The 17,537-nt window shown below is 41.8% G+C and overlaps 1 protein-coding gene across 1 annotated transcript in view; it reads right to left on the bottom strand.

Moving 5' to 3' along the window:
* Positions 1–17,537, bottom strand: part of Cdkl3 (cyclin dependent kinase like 3) — an 80,826-nt gene that overhangs the window by 54,048 nt on the left and 9,241 nt on the right. The window contains exons 4-7 of the mRNA XM_045153673.1: positions 13,202–13,380; positions 5,963–6,075; positions 4,370–4,509; positions 2,713–2,801 (exon numbers count right to left, since the gene is read on the bottom strand). Of these exons, the coding sequence (XP_045009608.1) occupies positions 2,713–2,801; positions 4,370–4,509; positions 5,963–6,075; positions 13,202–13,380 (521 nt within the window). The remainder of the gene's footprint in view (positions 1–2,712; positions 2,802–4,369; positions 4,510–5,962; positions 6,076–13,201; positions 13,381–17,537) is intronic.

A 17,537-nucleotide genomic window follows, 5' to 3' on the forward strand; every position in this document is an offset into this window, starting at 1 on the left:
GCCTTTGCTGATAAGGCATTCCTCTAGCCCTAGGGAAGGTTTAAAATGCGAGTCCAATCATGATTTTCTGCAGTGCTGGCCACTCTTGCCAGGGCTGTACAGAGCGTGTGTCCAAGCATGGTGGAGCTCTGAGGTATGGAGTGTGTGTCCAGTCATGGTGGAGCTCTGAGGCATGGAGCGTGTGTCTAGTTGTGGTGGAGATCTGAGTTATGGAGTGTGTGTCCAGTCATGCTGGAGCTCTGAGGCATGGAGCGTGTGTCCAGTGGTGGTGGATATCTGAGGTATGGAGCGTGTTTCCAGTTATGGTGGAGCTCTGAGGTATGGAGCGTGTGTCCAGTGGTGGTGGAGATCTGAGGCATGCAGCATGTGTCCAGTCATGGTGGAGATCTGAGACATGGAGCATGTGTCCAGTCATGGTGGAGCTCTGAGGTATGGAGTGTGTGTCCAGTGGTTGTGGAGATCTGAGGTATGGAGCGTGTGTCCAGTGGTTGTGGAGATCTGAGGTATGGAGTGTGTGTCCAGTCATGGTGGAGCTCTGAGGCATGGAGTGTGTGTCCAGTCATGGTGGAGCTCTGAGGCATGGAGTGTGTGTCCAGTCATGGTGGAGCTCTGAGGCATGGAGCGTGTGTCCAGTCATGGTGAACATTAGTTCACTATCACTCTAAGCCTACCTGGTGCTTTCAACATTTCTGTGAGTAATTCATTACTTTTAATGTCCATATCATCAACAGTGGACAGTATCTCTCACACATGCACACAGTGTTCTGGGCCAAAGATACAGCCAGGTCACTGAAGGGAAGGGCAAAGAACATAGCTGATGTCATGTCAACACATCCAGCATTCCTTGTCAATGCTGGTCTGTGATGTACAGGGCAAAGGCAATCTAAGGCAGAGGAAATCTGAATACATCATTTTAAGCAGTCTGATTAACTTCAGAGCCAGTTACAAGACAGGAACTCAGAAAAGTTATTTGTAAGGGTCCATAAGAAATATTCTCACAATTCATTCCCACAATGCCTAGTAACAGATAGTTTGAGAAATAAAGAACCAGTTTAGTCAAATAAGAAAAGTTCATATTTATGTTAAAATTCCTTTGCAGGGACCAGGTATGGTGGCACACACCTTTAATCCTAGCACTTGGAGGTAGAGGTAGGAAGATCGCCATGAATTCAAGGTTACTCTGAAACTACATAGTGAATTCCAGGTCAGCCTTGGGCTAGAGGCAGGCCCTACCTCAAAAAAAAAAAAAAAAAAAAAAAAAAAAAATTCAATAAATGCCCCCCCCCTTGATTGCAAAAGGTTTATAAAAAGAAAGAGACATTGATGAAAATACCCTATCCAAACCTTTCCTGGTGGCTCTGTAACTTGAATTCAAGCACCTTTATCCCATAATAACAAATCCTAATGTAAAATACCCAAGAGAAATAATAATTGATGTAGAACTGGTATGATGCAACTTTCTAGTTATTGATAGTTTTTTTACATTTAAAATTTTTAATTTATTATTTGAGAGAGAAAGAAGCAGATACAGAGAAAATGGGGGCACCAGGGCCTCTAGCCACTGCAAATGAACTCCAGACACATGAACCACCTTGTGTATCTGGCTTATGTAAGTACTGAGGAATCGAACCTGGGTCCTAACACTTCACAGGCAAGTGCCTTCACCACTGAGCCATCTCTCCACCCTAATTACTGATATTTTTATTAATGATACTTTCATCAATATTGCTCCTCCTCATTTTTCACTTTACAGCAAAATTTCTGAAATGGGGCTGGAGAGATGGCTTAGCAGTTAAGGTGTTTGCCTGCAAAGCCAAAGGACCTCTGCTCGACTCCCCAGGACCCACATAAGCCAGGTGCACAAGGTGGCGCATGCTTCTGGAGTTCGTTTGCAGTGGCTGGCTGGAGGCCCTAGTGTGCCCATTCTCTCTCTCTGTCTGCCTCTTTCTCTTGCTCTCTCAAGTAAATAAATAAATGTGTTTTTTTAAAGAAAAAAATATTTAAAAAAATTTCTGATGCAATTTCTACCTACTTCCAAGAATTCTGTCTCCCTCACTTGGCTCTGCCTGTCTTCTGTTTATTCACTCTCCAATGATAAATTCAGACTCCACACTTGACAATGGAATGATTTTGTAGTTAATAACAAACTTTTCCTATTTCTCTCAAACCCAAAAACAAAACTGTATTATTTTTTTTAGAAATATGGCTGATTAGTCTAAATTGTCAACATATACTGTTCACCATGCATGCTACTGACAATGTGGGACCCAGAGAGGGAGAAGAAGACAAGAGGAACTACAACACAGAATAAGCAAAGAAAAAGTCATATGGGACCTGTTACCGAAGGAGGAAATGCGGAGTGTTCGGGCGCAGTGGTCCGCACAGGTGGGAAAAGTACCGCTTGCCTATTGAGTGCTGCTTCAAAGTGATGGTAACTTCACCATCACAGAGGGACAAGGACACCAGAGACTAGAGCACCCTGCGCACACAGCAGTGCAGCTGTGTCTTGAGAGCGAGCTGCAGCAATCTGTATTTCACGTGTCACCCATGACCTCTGTCAGCCAGCCACATACCTACTCTCTACCTGACAAAAGACTCAGTTAAATTTCTGTTAAATTGTATATTTCTGTTTTGTAACATGATTCTTTCCAGCAAGTCCCCTGCTGGTAAAGTTTTCTAATATAAAACACAAGAAAGACCACACACACTTACTTCTCAATAAACCCATCTCTAGTAAAATACTCATGACGCAAAAGATCAGTAGATGATGCCCTTTCCGCAGGGTCGATCCGTAAACAAGCCTAGGGAAGAAAAGATGTGAGTAAAAAGCGAGTCCTGAACAGGGTAAAAAGTTCATTTGATAGATGAAAAAGTAATTACCCAGAGTTGAAAGGGCTCGAGCTGGGCATGGTGGTGCACACCTTTAATCTCAGCATTTGTGAGACAGAGGTAGGAGGATCTCTGTGAATTCAAGGCCAGCCTGAAGCTACACAGTGAGTTCTAAGTCAGCCTGGGCTAAAGTGAGATTTGCCTCAAAAATAAATAAATGGGCTTGTGAAGAAAGAGAATTAGATCTATGGATTTCCAATAGTATCTTCTGGCCCCTGGCAAGGCTTTATTACAGGTTAAATGCCCTATTATTCTAGCCCAAACAGTCTGTCTTTGCTGTAATTAACAGAAGTTACAGAATAGAGGATATAGTTCAGAAGAAAAGTGCTTGTGTACCATATGCAAGACCCTAGGTTTAACCCTAAAATTGCAAAAATAAATAAATAAATAAGAGTTACATAGGATTAACAGAAATTATTTAGCTCATTTTGATTTTTAAAAAATATCTTATTTTTTTATTTGTGACAAAGAAAAAGAGGCAGAGAAAGAGAGAGGAAATAAATATGGGTGCACCAGGGCCTCTATAGCCATTGCAAACAAACTCCAGATGCATGTGCCACCCTGCACATCCGGCTTATGTGGGTACTGGGGAATCAAACCTGGGTCCTTGGGCTTAACAGGCAAATGTCTTAACCACTAAGCCAACTCAGTAGCCCTCATTTTGTAGTCTCAGGCTGGCCTTGAATTCACAGTGATCCTCCTACCTTTGCCTCCCAAGTGCTGGGATTAAAGACGTAAGCCACCATGCCTGGCTATTTCAGGTTAGCCTGGGCTAGAGCAAGGCTCTACCTTGAAAAACACAAAAAAGGAAAAAGGTAACTGTCAACAGATTCCTTTATAGATACTCAGGGAACCACAGTACAAAGAGTAGCTCTAACCAGGCTAGGCTCAATGCTCAAAGGTGGTGGTAAACATGTTTATCCTTCATTATTATGGAAAGTGGGCAAACCAGAAATAATGGACATGGTTAGTGTTGGGAGCATTCTATTTTAAATCCATAAATTTTAAATCTTCTATAACTTTTAACATAGTGCTTTAGGAATTTTTCTGGAACTCGTTATAGTGACATTTTAAAACTGCACTATGGGCTGGAAAGATGGCTTAGTGGTTAAAGCACATGCCTGCAAAGCCTAAGGACCCTGGTTCGATTCTGCAGGTTCCACATTAGCCAGATGTACAAGGGGACACATGCATCTGGAGTTCATTTACAGTGGCTGGAGGCCCTGGTGCACCCATTCTCTCTCTCTCCTTCTCTCTGTTTCTAATAAATAAGTAAAAATAAAATCTTTAAAAAACTGTATTATAACTGATTCAGTGGCAGAGTGCTTGCCTAGAATGTGCAAGGCCTATGTTCCCTCCTCAGTACCATAATTTAAAAAAAAAAAAAAAGGAAGAAAGGAAGCTAGGAATTCAGGAAGGAAAGGAGGTTGTATTGTTCATGCAAATATATCCAACAGAAAATTTTAATCTCTTAACATACATGAACTATATCTGCCAACAATCCATTAAGCTTTGGATATTTTTTCCTTGCATTTTTTGGATGTTGAACTTCAGGAAGAACCACTCCAGCAAAAATGGGACTCCTGGAAAAGATATTCTGCAAGTGAGGTGTCAAGTTGCCTGAAAAGAGAACAACATATGTTAATAAGAAAAGAGATGGCTGGAGAGATTGCTTAGTGGTTAAGGTATTTGCCTGAGAAGCTACAGGACCCAGATTCAATTCCCCAGGACCCATGTAAGTAAGCCAGATGCACAAGGGGCCACATGTGTCTGGAGTTCCTTTACAGTGGCTGAAGGCCCTAGCGTACCCATCTCCCTCCCTCCCTCTCTTTCTTTCTCTCTCTCCCCTCTCCCTACCTCTTTCTCTCTCTCTCTAATAAATAAAATTTAAAAAGAATACAGAAATTAGTCTACAACTAAAATGATGAAGTTATTAAAGTTCTAGAAGTTTTACTATAAGTAATTCTGTGACTTTGGCAAATCTCTGCTTGGTCTCCTCATCTGTACAATGACACAGTTAATCTCATTGTCTCTAAGACCTCTTCTCACATTATCTCAGCCCGAATGTTAAAGAGACACATAAAGTTAATGAGCTGCATCTTAGGTCAGTGTATATCCATTTTTACTGCTTTTATAAGTGTTCATAATGCCTTCTTCCTCATACTCCTGTAATGACATGCTTATGAATAGTCTCTCCAGCACACAAAAGGCTCTCTAAATTCCTCATTCAGAAATATTAAAAAACAAATGATTGAAATGCTATGTTGCAAGGTTAACCACCAAAATGTGTAGGCAGTTAAATCATCGAATAATTAAACTCTCCTCAAGTACACTTTTCATTTCATCACATATGTATTTGAACAAGTTATTTAGCTCACAGCTTTCTACTGTGGGTTTGTGGTGGTGGTGGTTGTACTGTTGTTAAAAAAGGTGACTCAGGAGTAAGCCATCCACTTTCTATTTCCAAGTACTTTTTTTTTTTTTTTTTTTTTGGTTTGTCGAGGTAGGGTCTCACTCTAGCTCGAACTGACCTGGAATTCACTATGTAGTCTCAGGGTGGCCTCAAACTCTGGGGGACCCTCCTACCTCTGCCTCCCGAATGCTGGGATTAAAGGCGTCCAACACCATGCCCAGATCTTTTTCCAAATACTTTTTAAAAAGCATCCGACTCAACTATAACAACTGGAAATATTTGTAATGGCTAAAATTTAAAACAAGTTTTAGAAAAACTGAGCTTCTGGATTGGGGATTTAACTCGGATGGATTGTTTGCCTAGAAAGTACAATGCCCTGGGTCCAGTCCACAGCAAAGAGCTGAAGAGAACAACTGAGGTATGCTCTTGTGCTGTTTCTTATCATCCATAACATAACACATGGCTTCACTATTTGCACCCTGGCAAATACAATATAACTTGCTGAGGCTTTTTTGTTGGCACAAGGTGTCCCTCTGCCACCACCGACCGAAGCAGCATGTGTCTTTCCTCTGTGCACAAAAGCTGGATGGGGAAAACCACGCAGAACAGACCGAGCAGTGTTTCTTTAGACATGTTCTAGGATGTATCTGCAGTACCCACCTACTTTAAGAACAATTTTATGGAGCAAATCCAAATCAGAACTGCTGGGAAGAAAGGGATTTCCAGTAGCCATCTCAATGATCATGCAGCCCAAAGCCCAGATATCCACAGGCCTGAAATCAACCAGAACAAATCACTTCTTACGCACAAGTATGCATGCCACTTATTCCCCAAAAAAATTTTGTTTGTTTGTTTGTTTGTTTTTTGAGATAGGGTCTTACTCTAGCCCAGGTAGTCTCAGGGTGGCCTTGAACTATCAGCGATCCTCCTACCTCCGTCTCCCAAGTGCTGAGATTAAAGGCATGTGCCATCACGCCCAGCTAATAAATTAAAAAAAAAGAAAGAAAAAGAAATCAGGCCAGGCGTAGTGGCGCACGCCTTTAATCCTAGCACTCAGGAGGCAGAGGTAGGAGGATCGCCGTGAGTTTGAGGCCAGCCTGAGACTACAGAGTGAGTTCCAGGTCAACCTGGACTAGAGTGAGACCCTACAGCAAAACACCAATAAATAAATAAATAAAAACAAAAATAAAAAATTAAGTAATTTGTACTAAAGTTACATGAGAAGCCACGCAGTGATCCAAACAAAAAGTAATTAGTTTTAAAGTGTTTCAGATACTAACAGAAGGGTATTATCACAAGTGACTTGTTCGTTAGAAAGGAATACCAAAGTCACATTTAAAAAGTAATAATTGAGAAAAAGAAAAAGAAAGAATAAAACAAAAATAAAAAGTAATAATTGGGCTGGAGAGAGGGCTGAATAGTTAAGGCACTTGCCTGAAAAACAAAACCACCCTGATTTGATTCCCCGTACCCACGTAAAGCCAGATGCACAAGTGGCTCATGCATCTGCAGTTCATTTGCAGTGGCTGGAGGCCCTGACACTCTCATTCTCATTCTCTCTCTCTCTCTCTCTCTCTCTCTCTCTCCCTGCTTGCAAATAAATACAGAAAAAGAAAATAAAACCCCAAAATAATAATTAAAATCTTAGAGCTGGAGAGATGGCTTAGCAGTTAAGGCACTTGCCTGCGGATATTTAAATATTTTTAAAGATTTATTTATTAATTTATGACAGTGAGGGAGGGAGAGAGAGAGAGACAGAATGGGCACACCAGGGCCTCTAGCCACTGCAAGCAAACTCCAGATGCATGCGCTACCATGTGCATCTGACTTATGTGGGACCTGGAGTATCAAACCTGGATCCTTAGGCTTTGCAGGCATGCACCTTAACTGCTTATCTTAAATATTTTTTTAAATAATACTTAGTAAAGTAATTCAGGCCCAGAAAGATAAACGTCACATGTTCTCTCTCATATGTGGATCTTAGAAACAAATGATTGGACTTCTATGTGAGTAGGAATAAAACTCAGTAGTCGAGGCCAGTAAGCTAGAAAGGGGATATAAAGTGAATAGAAAGGGAGGGACAGGGGAGCTTAATAGGATGGTATTGTATATATGTAAGTAGAAGTACAGATTAATGGGGGTGAAAAGGCCTAAGGGAGGTCAGGGGAAGAGATTGAGTAAAGGAAAGATGGAGAGAGGGCTAATCAAAATCTAAGAGGATATAAATATATCATATGGAAACCTACTGTTTTAGACAATGGAACACTCAGAAACCATAGGTTATTACTAGAAAATTTTCAGTGCCAGGGATAGGATATCTTCCAGTGAGTTGTTGGCCAGGGAGGTCCCTGATGACCCCCAAACATTACAGACCACTGCCCCGGCCCTTGGTTTCCCACCAGGACTAGATGGTAAGACCCTATTGCTGAAGACTCCACATACTTGGGCTGCAAGGTCACTGAGAAATCCTGCTGGAGCTGAGCTGATAACCTCCTCCATGTAGACCAGCTGACAGAAAGCTGGAAAAAGCTATGCTGTATGCAGTTCAATGGGAGACAGAGAAATCACCAGTGTAGCCAGGCCAAATGAGCCAGCAAGTCCCCCAACTGCTAAGCCATCTCTCCATCCCCAGTATTTCTTTTTTAAAAAACATATTTTGGGATGGTGGGATGGCTTAGCGGTTAAAGCGTTTGCCTGCAAAGCCAAAGGACCCAGGTTCAATTCACCAGGACCCACATTAGCCAGATGCACAAAGAGGCACACACATCTGCAATAGTTTTGCAGTGGCTGGAGGCCCTGGTTCATCCATTCCCTCTCTTTCTCTCTCTCTCTCCCTCTTTCTCTGTCAAATAAATTAAAAAAAAAAACCTTTTATTTATTTATTTGCAAGGAGAGAGAATGGGTGCATCAAGGCCTTTAGCCACTGCAAACAAACTCCAGATGCATACATCACTTTGTGCATCTGGCTCTAAGTGGATAATGGGGAATCTTTAGGCTTTGCAGGCAAGTGCCTCAACTGCTGTACCATCTCTCCAGCCTGATATACTATTTCCTGGGAAAGGAAATTGATGACATAGCAAAATTTAAGCAGAGTTTAATAGTGCACTTGGGAGGCTAAGACAGGAGAATTGCCACAAGCTTGAGGCCAGCCCAGTCTACTTAGTATTAGAACAGCCAGGGCTACGTAGTAAGACCCTGTCTCAAAACAGTTTTTGCTTTTTTAAAGTTCATTTTCATTCTATTTTTTTATTTGAGAAAGAAAGAGGCAGACAGAGAGACAGAGAAAGAATGGGAACACCAGGACCTCCAGCCACTACAAACGAACTCCATATGCTTGTGCTACCTTGTACATCTGGCTTACATGGTTCCTGAGGAATCGAACTTGGGTCCTTTGGCTTAGCAGGCAAATGCCTTAACTGTTAAGCCATCTCTCCAACCAAATTGCAAGTATTTTTGACTGTACTAATTTATTCTGAGAAATTTGTCATAAACTTATATACAGAAAGACAAATTACAAAAGAATTTCAATGAAGCACTATTTATGATAAACACAGGTTAGAAATAGAATGATTATTAGAAAGGGAATAGCTAAGTAAATTATTATACAACCAACAATAATACAAAAGGAGAAGTCTAGTGGTTAAGATGAAAGAAGTTAAAGTGTGTGTGGTGGTGCACGCTTCTAATCCCAGCACTCAGGAGGCAGAGGTACGAGGATCGCCATGAGTTCGAGGCCACCCTGAGACTACATAGTTAATTACAGGTCAGCATGGATCAGAATGAGACCCTACCTCAAAAAAAAAAAAAAAAAAAAAGAAAAAGAGGGCTGGAGAGATGGCTTAGCGGTTAAGCGCTTGCCTGTGAAGCCTAAGGACCCCGGTTCGAGGCTCGGTTCCCCAGGTCCCACGTTAGCCAGATGCACAAGGGGGCGCACGTGTTTGGAGTTTGTTTGCAGTGGCTGGAAGCCCTGGCACGCCCATTCTCTCTCTCCCTCTATCTGTCTTTCTCCCTATGTCTGTCGCTGTCGAATAAATAAATAAAAGAGAGAGAGAGAGAGAGAGAGAGAGAGAGGATGGGTGCCAGGACATCTAGCCACATGTACCACTTAGTGAATCTGGCTTACATGGGTACTGGAGAATCAAACCTGGGTCCTCAGTCTTCACAAGCAAATGCCTTAATTGCTAAGCCATCTCTCCAGCCTGTTCTTCCATTCTTATTGACAATCTTATAAATGAATACAATGTACTTTGATCATAATTGCCTGTTGTTGCCTTGTCTCCCCACCCCCATCTCCCTTCCCCTAAACCACTTTTTCCAACTAGTTCCTCTTCTACTTTGATGGCTTTTTGGGTACCTTTCTCCATTATCTGTGATGGAAGGCTGATGGGACCAATATTGTGCAGGTCTTGTATAGGCAACAACAGTCACTATGAAGACACAAATGCAACGGCCACTTCATGTCTGGAAGATAGTGTTCTAAAGCACTTCTCCCATCCTCTGGCTCTTACATTCTTTCTGCCCCTCTTCCACAATGTTTCCTCTTAACTCTCCTGTTCTTCATAGAAATAGGATAAAAATCCTAAAATTCATATGGAAACATAAAAAAATTCCCTTGTAAAGCCTCACTACCCATGTGGAGCCCGATGCGAAGGGGAGCATGCACCTGGAGGTTGCTTGCAGTGGAGGGAGGCCCTACCACACCCATGCTTTCCCTTCCTCTCCCATAAACAAAGAAAGAAAAGTAGTTTTTAAATCCCACATAAATAAGTCAGTCCTGAAGACCATGAAGAGCAATACTGGCAGTATCATAATACTTAATTTCAAACTATACTATAAAGACACAGTAAAAAAAATAAAAAGCTTGGTAGTGGTATGACAGCAAACACTAGACCAGTGGAATACAGGAGAAGACCCAGAAGTAAGTTCACAAAATCAGCATGGTGGGACACACCTGAGGTAGGAAGATCAGGAGCTCGGGGTCACCTTTGGCTAAATAGTGAGTTTCAAGTCAGCATGGGCTGCATGAGACCCTGTCAAACAAAACAAAGTAGTGCACGCAGCTACAGCCACCTGGTGGAGAAAAGACAGGCTCTTCAATAAATGGTGCTGGAGCTGGGCATGGTGGTGCACATCTTTAATGCCAGCACAGACATAGGAGGATCACCGTGAGCTTAAGGCCACCCTGAAGCTACAAAGTGAATTTCAGGTCAGCCTGAACTAGAGGGCTATCCTAACCCCGAAAAACCAGGAAAAATAAAAATAAATGGTGCTGGGAAACTCAGCCCTTGGAGTAGAGCTCAGTAGAAGAGCAATAGAGCACTTCTTTAAAATACATGAGGCCCTATATTCCATCTCTAGCACCAACACTGGAATAGTAAGAATAAATGAAATTTCAAAATATTAACTGCCAAAGATAAAATAATGTCAAAAGGAAAGCAAATGAACCAAACTTTTTAATTAAAAAAATATTATTTATTTATTTGAGGAAGACAGAGAGGGACAGAATGGGTGCTCTAGGGCCTCCAGCCACTGCAAACGAACTGCTTTGCAGGCAAACGCCTTATCCACTAAGCCATCTCTCCAGACGACTTTTTTTATTTTTATTTTTTATTTTAGTTTTTCGAGGTAAGGTTTCACACTGATCCTGGCTGACCTGGAACTCACTATGTAGTCTCAGGGTGGTTTCGAGCTCACAGCAATCATCCTACTTCTACCTGAGTGCTGGATTAAAGGCATGCACTAGCACGCCTGGCTCCAGCCTACTTTTTAATTTTTTTTTTTGTTTGTTTTTTGAGGTAGGGTCTCACTCTAGCCCAGGCTGACCTGGAATTCATTACGGAGTCTCAGGGTGGCCTTGAACTCACAGCAATCCTCCTACCTCTGCCTCCCCAGTGCTGGGATTAAAGGCATGTGCCACCATGCCCAGCTCACTTTTTAATGTCTTAATACTTTATTTTTATTTATTTGAAAGAGAGACAGGGGGAATCAGAGAGAGAGAATGGGCATGCCAGGAGTTCCAATCACTGCAAATGAATTTCAGATGCATGTGCCATCATGTGCATCTGGCTTACGTGGGTACTAGGGAATCAAACTTGGGTCCTTAGGCTTCGCAGGTACATGCCTCAACCGCTAAGCCATCTCTCCAGCTCCTGAACATTTTTTTTTTTTTTTTGGCTTTTCGAGGTAGGGTCTCACTCTAGCCCAGGCTGACCTGGAATTCATTATGGAGTCTCAGGGTGGCCTTGAACACACGGCAATCCTCCTACCTCTGCCTCCTGAGTGCTGGGATTAAAGGTGTGCATCACCACACCCAGCTACATTTTTTTTAATGAAGAAGTATAAATGGTCAATAAATACATAAAAATGTTCAAAATAGGGCCAGAGAGATAGCTCACTGGTTAAGGCACTTGCCTGAAAAGTTTAAAGGTCTGGGTTCAATTCTCCAGCACCCACGTGAAGCCAGGTACACAAGGTGACAAATGCATCTCAAGTTTGCTTGCAGTGGCTGGAGACCCTAGCATGCCCATTCTCTCTCTCTCTTTCACTCTCATAAATAAATACATGTTCAACATGTTTAGCCATCAGGAAATGCAAATAAGAACTACATTAAGAGTCCATCTCTCAGGCTGGTCGTGGTGGCACACACCTTTAATCCCAGCACTTGGGAGGCAGAGGTTGGAGGATCACCATGAGTTTGAGACCACCCTGATACTACATAGTGAATTCCAGATTAGCCTGAACTAGAGTGAGACCCTACCTCGAAAAACCAAAATAAATAAATAAATGAATAAAATATTTTTTAAAAAAGAGCTCTGGCATACCCATATATATAAACACACATATAAATAAATAATCCAGTTATCATATGAGCCAGCAGTTTTATTCCTGGGTGTACCTAAAATAAATGAAAACATATGTCCATACCAAAGCTACAGTATACATATTTACAGCAACCTTGTTCACAATAGCTGACAAGCGTCAAGGTTCCTCAGTGGGTAGAGGAGTCAGAATAATGTGCTCTATCCAGACATGGGTGTCATTGGCTGTGAAGGAAATGAAGTGCTGGCAGGGGAGAATGGAGCATTTGTGCAAAGCCTTGGGTGTGATCCCTAGCACTGCAAAAACAAACAGAAATGCCAGCACCACTTTCATTATAGTACTGTTATGAAGATTAAATATTAAATTATGTCATGAAAAAGCATATAGAATAGTCTCTGAATTTACTAGTTAGACAACAGAAACAGTTCCCAGAAAAAAGTATGAGAATTATTCCCTTACTTCTATCAAACTGTACACCTTTGTGCTTCTATTTTTCCAGACTCTTTGTTTTTTTTGGTTTTTCGAGGCAGGGTCTCGCTCTAGCTCAGGCTGACCTGGAATTCACTGTGTAGTCTCAGGCTGGCCTTGGACTCACAACCATCTTCCCTGCCTCCCAAGTGCTAGGATTAAAGGCGTGCACCACCGCAACTGTCTGATGTGTTTTTATTAGACTGAGACTGCTCCTTTTAGAGCCTTCTAAAGGGCACTATTTAAACATTTTAACTTGTCAGTCTTTGTGAAGAGGGTGCTATTTCCCCAGAAGACTTGGCAGACCCTATGTCAACACTGGCAGAGTTCAGGCGCACCTTAAAGATCTGCAGAATGCAGAGCTAAACGTAACGGAGAGGCAGCTCTAGGCAGCTCTAGCCCAGGTGTGACACAGTTTAATCCAAGCATGGAGACCACCTGAGGGTGAGTGCATGGGTCTCCGAGGCTGCGGTCACTGTGCCCAAGCATCAGCCACCAGTGGCATGGGTGCCCTCTTCTTAGCCCAGAGCCACAGCAAGGGAAGCAAGTGTCAGTGGCAGAAAATAAAGAGATGTCTGGGAAAGAGCAGGCAGGTTCCCAAACTATACATACTTTCCATAAGAAGTATCTTTTAACACTAGTTCGGGAGCTCTGTACCAGCGTGTCGCCACATAGTCTGTATAAATGTCCCCAGGAGCAGCTAGTGTTCTTGCAAAACCAAAATCACAGAGCTTAGTGATTCCTGATTGGGACACTAAAATATTCTCAGGCTTTATGTCTCGATGGATAATCTGGAAAAAAGCAAACAAACAGAAAGATGCATTGAAATGAGATCTTATCTATAGCATGTCTCAAAAATTGCAGAGAGACAATCTAGCTAAGACACAGAAGCTATTTCCTAACCACACATATAGGTAAGACATGTGTTCTCAAGCCTTATCTCACCCATGACTTCAAAATGACTGAAAAGGGAAATTATATTCCTCTGAAGATCAAAAGGACTTGGTGAAAAATTCAACTTTCCTTTACCCCAATGTCCCACTCCAGTTACTGCCCTGTCCCTTTACTCACAGAAAACTTCTTGAAGACATGGAGGGAGGCAATGTAATGTCTTCTGCTGGCATATTTTAAGGAGGTTCTAGCAGGGGAGCTAAGCTACTGGTTACTCCAACTCAATTTCATCACCCCTTCTCTTTTTAACATTCATTTAATATAAAAAATTTTAAACTGGGCTGGAAGGATGGCTTAACAGTTAAGGCGTTTGTCTGCAAAGCCAAAAGACCCAGGTTTGATTCCCCAGGATCCATGTAAGCCAGATGCACAAGGGGCACATGTGTCTGGAGTTCATTTGCAGTGACTAGAGGCTCTGACATGCTCATTCTCTGTCTGTCTGTCTCTCTTCTCTCTCTATCTCTGCTTGCAAATAAATAAATAAATACATATTTTTTAAACTTTAAACTGAAATAAGCTGGGCTGGAGAGATGATTCAGCAGTTAAGCATTCTTGCTTGCAAAGCTTGACAACCTGGGTTCAACTGCACAGAAACCATGTAAAGCCAGGTGCACAGAGTGGCATATGTGTCTGAAATTTGTTTACAATGGCAGGTGGCCCTGGCATGCTCATTCTCTCTCCCTCTCTCTCTTCCCTCCCCTGTTTGCAAATAATAAAATATTTAAAAATAAACTCCAAAAAAAATAAAGCCTTGAACTCAGGGCTATCCTCCTACCTCTGCTTCCTGAGTGCTGGGACTAAAGGTGTGTGCCACCACGCCTGGCTTTTTATCACACTTTCTATATGTATTTATCCATTGTTGGACACATTTTGGCTATAGTGGATGACACTGAAGTGAGCCAAAGTGTGCAGACATCTCAGACATTGAGTCCACTTTCTTTGGATACATGCCCAGTGAGGAGACTGCTGGATCACGTGCAAGTTTTTTTTTTGTTTTTTTTTGTTTTTTTTTTTGAGGTAAGGTCCCACTCTAGCCCAGGCTGACCTGGAATTCACTATTTAGTCTCAAAGTGACCTCAAACTCATAGCAATCCTCCTACCTCTGCCTCTTAAGTACTGGGATTAAAGGTGCCACCAGGCCTGGCCTTTGTTAACTTCTCAAGGAAGTTCCATACTGCTTTCTATGATAGATTAATTTACGTTCCCAACCACGGTCAGCAAAGGTTCCTTTTTCTCCACATCCTTTCCAATTCCTACCTTCCTTTTTTTTTTTTTTTTTTTAAATAGCCATTCTAACACGTGTGAGGTGATATCTCATCATGCTTTCAATTTATATTCTTTTTTTAAAAATATTTTATTTTTATTTATTTATTAGAGGAAGGGAGGGAAAGAGAGTGAGAGAGAATGAATATGGGCATGCCAGGCCCTCTAGCTACTGCAGATGAACCCCAGACACATGTGCCACCATGTGCATCTGGCTTACGTGGGATCTGGAGAATCGATCCTCAGTCCTTAGGCTTTGCTAGCAAGTACCTTAGCCACTGAGCCAGCTCTCCAGCCCTCAATTTATATTCTTGAATGATTGGTGACTTTGAGCATTTATTTACATATCTGTTGGTCATCTATAGGTCTACTTTAAAAATGTTTACATCCCTTGCTCATTTTATTTATTTATTTTGGAGAGAGAGAATGGGCATGCCAGGATTTCCTGCCACTGCAAATGAACTCCAGACACATGCGCCATTTTCTGGCTTCATGTGAGTACTGGAGAATCAAACCCAGGCCAATCAGGCTTTGCAGGCAAGCACCTTAACCACTGACCCATTTCTCCAGCCCTCCTTTGATCATTTTTTAAAGGCTTGTTTCCTTACTATTGAATTTAAGTTCTTTTAAAAATATTTTATTTTTATTTATCTATTTGAGAGAAAGGCAGATAGAAAAAAGGGGCACACCAGGGCCCTGGATTCAATCCCCAATAAGGATAGATAGATGTATGAAGGATAATTTAGATACATTTTTACCAAATGAAGCCAGGCCTAGTGGCTTAGTTCAGTAATCCCAGCCTGAGAAACTTAGACCCTGCTTCAAAAAAAATTTTAATGAAAAAAGGGCTAGGGACATATCTGTGATAGAGCCTTTGTATAATATGCATATGGCCCATAGTCTCCCCACCCCCACTGTGAAAAAAAATTACCAAGTGAATGATGGGGAATATCTGTCAAGCATCTAGCATGGTTAGAAATGTATCAGTAATAGAAATCTGGGCTCTTTCCTTGTTTAATGAAAATATTGCCATAAACTTGGGCTAGGCTATTGTTTTGACTCATATGGCCCCATAAATCTCCACAGTAAATGAGTATGTAAGGTAAGCCTTTCCAGTTGATCCTGTTAAGACTGTCAGACTATACTAATCCTTTTTTACTTCTCCAACTTTTACTCAGTTTGTCTACTACAGGCCAATCACCATGCCAAGACCTAGAGAGAGAATGTGCCCAAAATCCAACACAATAAGCATATTACGGTACTTCACACAATGTGCTTACTATGCATCCGGTGGGAGGAAGTCACCTGCTTGATGCCCTGCAGTCTCAGTCTGTTCAGTGGCTGACATGATGACTGTCAGAACACCGCTATCCTGGAAAGCCAGGTGCTCTCTCCAGCTCAGCTTGGAGCATTCAGCTTTGGCAGCACCCTCCTTGGTGCTGCATCATCACGTTTACACGCTGCCTTTAGTGCTTCTAATCAATGTCTACTCTTTGGTGTACAGATCTTGTACATCTCTTGTCATATTTTCTTTAAGTTACTGCATATTTTAAATTTTATTATAAACTGGTCATGATTTTCAGAGACATTTATCATACTAATAACTGGGGGCTAACTCCACAATGCACGACCCATTTTCAATAACAAGGAGGGTCTAATGGGAGGGGGTAGATCACAGATGAGCCTAAATAATGGTACCAAACTGCCTGTATTTACTGAAAAGAAAACTAATAAATTAAATTTAAAAAAAAATAAAAATAAACAGCAAAAGTAAAAAAAAAATTATCAATTTTCTATTATAAACTATTTTAAAGTATCAATTTCAGATTTTTTTTTTTTTTTTTTTTTGGTTTTTCGAGGTAAGGTTTCACTCTAGCCCAGGATGACCTGGAATTCACTATGGAGTCTCAGGGTGGCCTCGAACTCATGGCGATCCTCCTACCTCTGCCTCCCAAGTGCTGGGATTAAAGGCGTGCGCCACCACGCCCGGCTCAGATTCTTTCTTGCTAGCATATAGAAATATGGTAACTTTGGTATATTGATCTTGTATCCTACAACCTTAATAAACTTAATTAACAGTTCTGCAAACTTGGTTGTTCATTCCATAGGATTTTCAACATTGATGGCCATGTCATCTGTGAATAACTTATTTGCCTCCAAAAGATACCGTGTCAAAAATACTAGAATAGCTATAACAAAACTGATAATCACAGGGCTAGAGGTGTGCTTCATTGCTAGATCACCTTCAGTGCAGGCATACTTCAGAGGTAGATCACCTTCACCGGAGATGTACTTCTGAGGTAGATCACCTTCACTGGAGACGTACTTCAGGGTAGATCACCTACACTGGAGATGTACTTCTGAGGTAGATTGCCTTCACTGGAGATGTACTTCAGAGGTAGATCTCCTTCACCAGAGATGTACTTCAAGGGTAGATCACCTTTACTGGAGATGGACTTCTGAGGTAGATCAACTTCACTGGAGATGTACTTCAGGGGTAGATCACCTTCATGGGAGATGTACTTCAGGGTAGATCACCTACACTGGAGATGTACTTCTGAGGTAGATTGCCTTCATTGGAGATGTACTTCAGGGGTAGATCTCCTTCACTGGAGATGTACTTCAAGGGTAGATCACCTTTACTGGAGATGTACTTCTGAGGTAGATCACCTTCACCGGAGATGTACTTCAGAGGTAGATCACCTCCACCAGAGATGAACATCAGAGGTAGATC

Source organism: Jaculus jaculus, chromosome 6 (assembly GCF_020740685.1).
Source record: "Jaculus jaculus isolate mJacJac1 chromosome 6, mJacJac1.mat.Y.cur, whole genome shotgun sequence".
Classification (NCBI taxonomy): Eukaryota; Metazoa; Chordata; class Mammalia; order Rodentia; family Dipodidae; genus Jaculus; species Jaculus jaculus.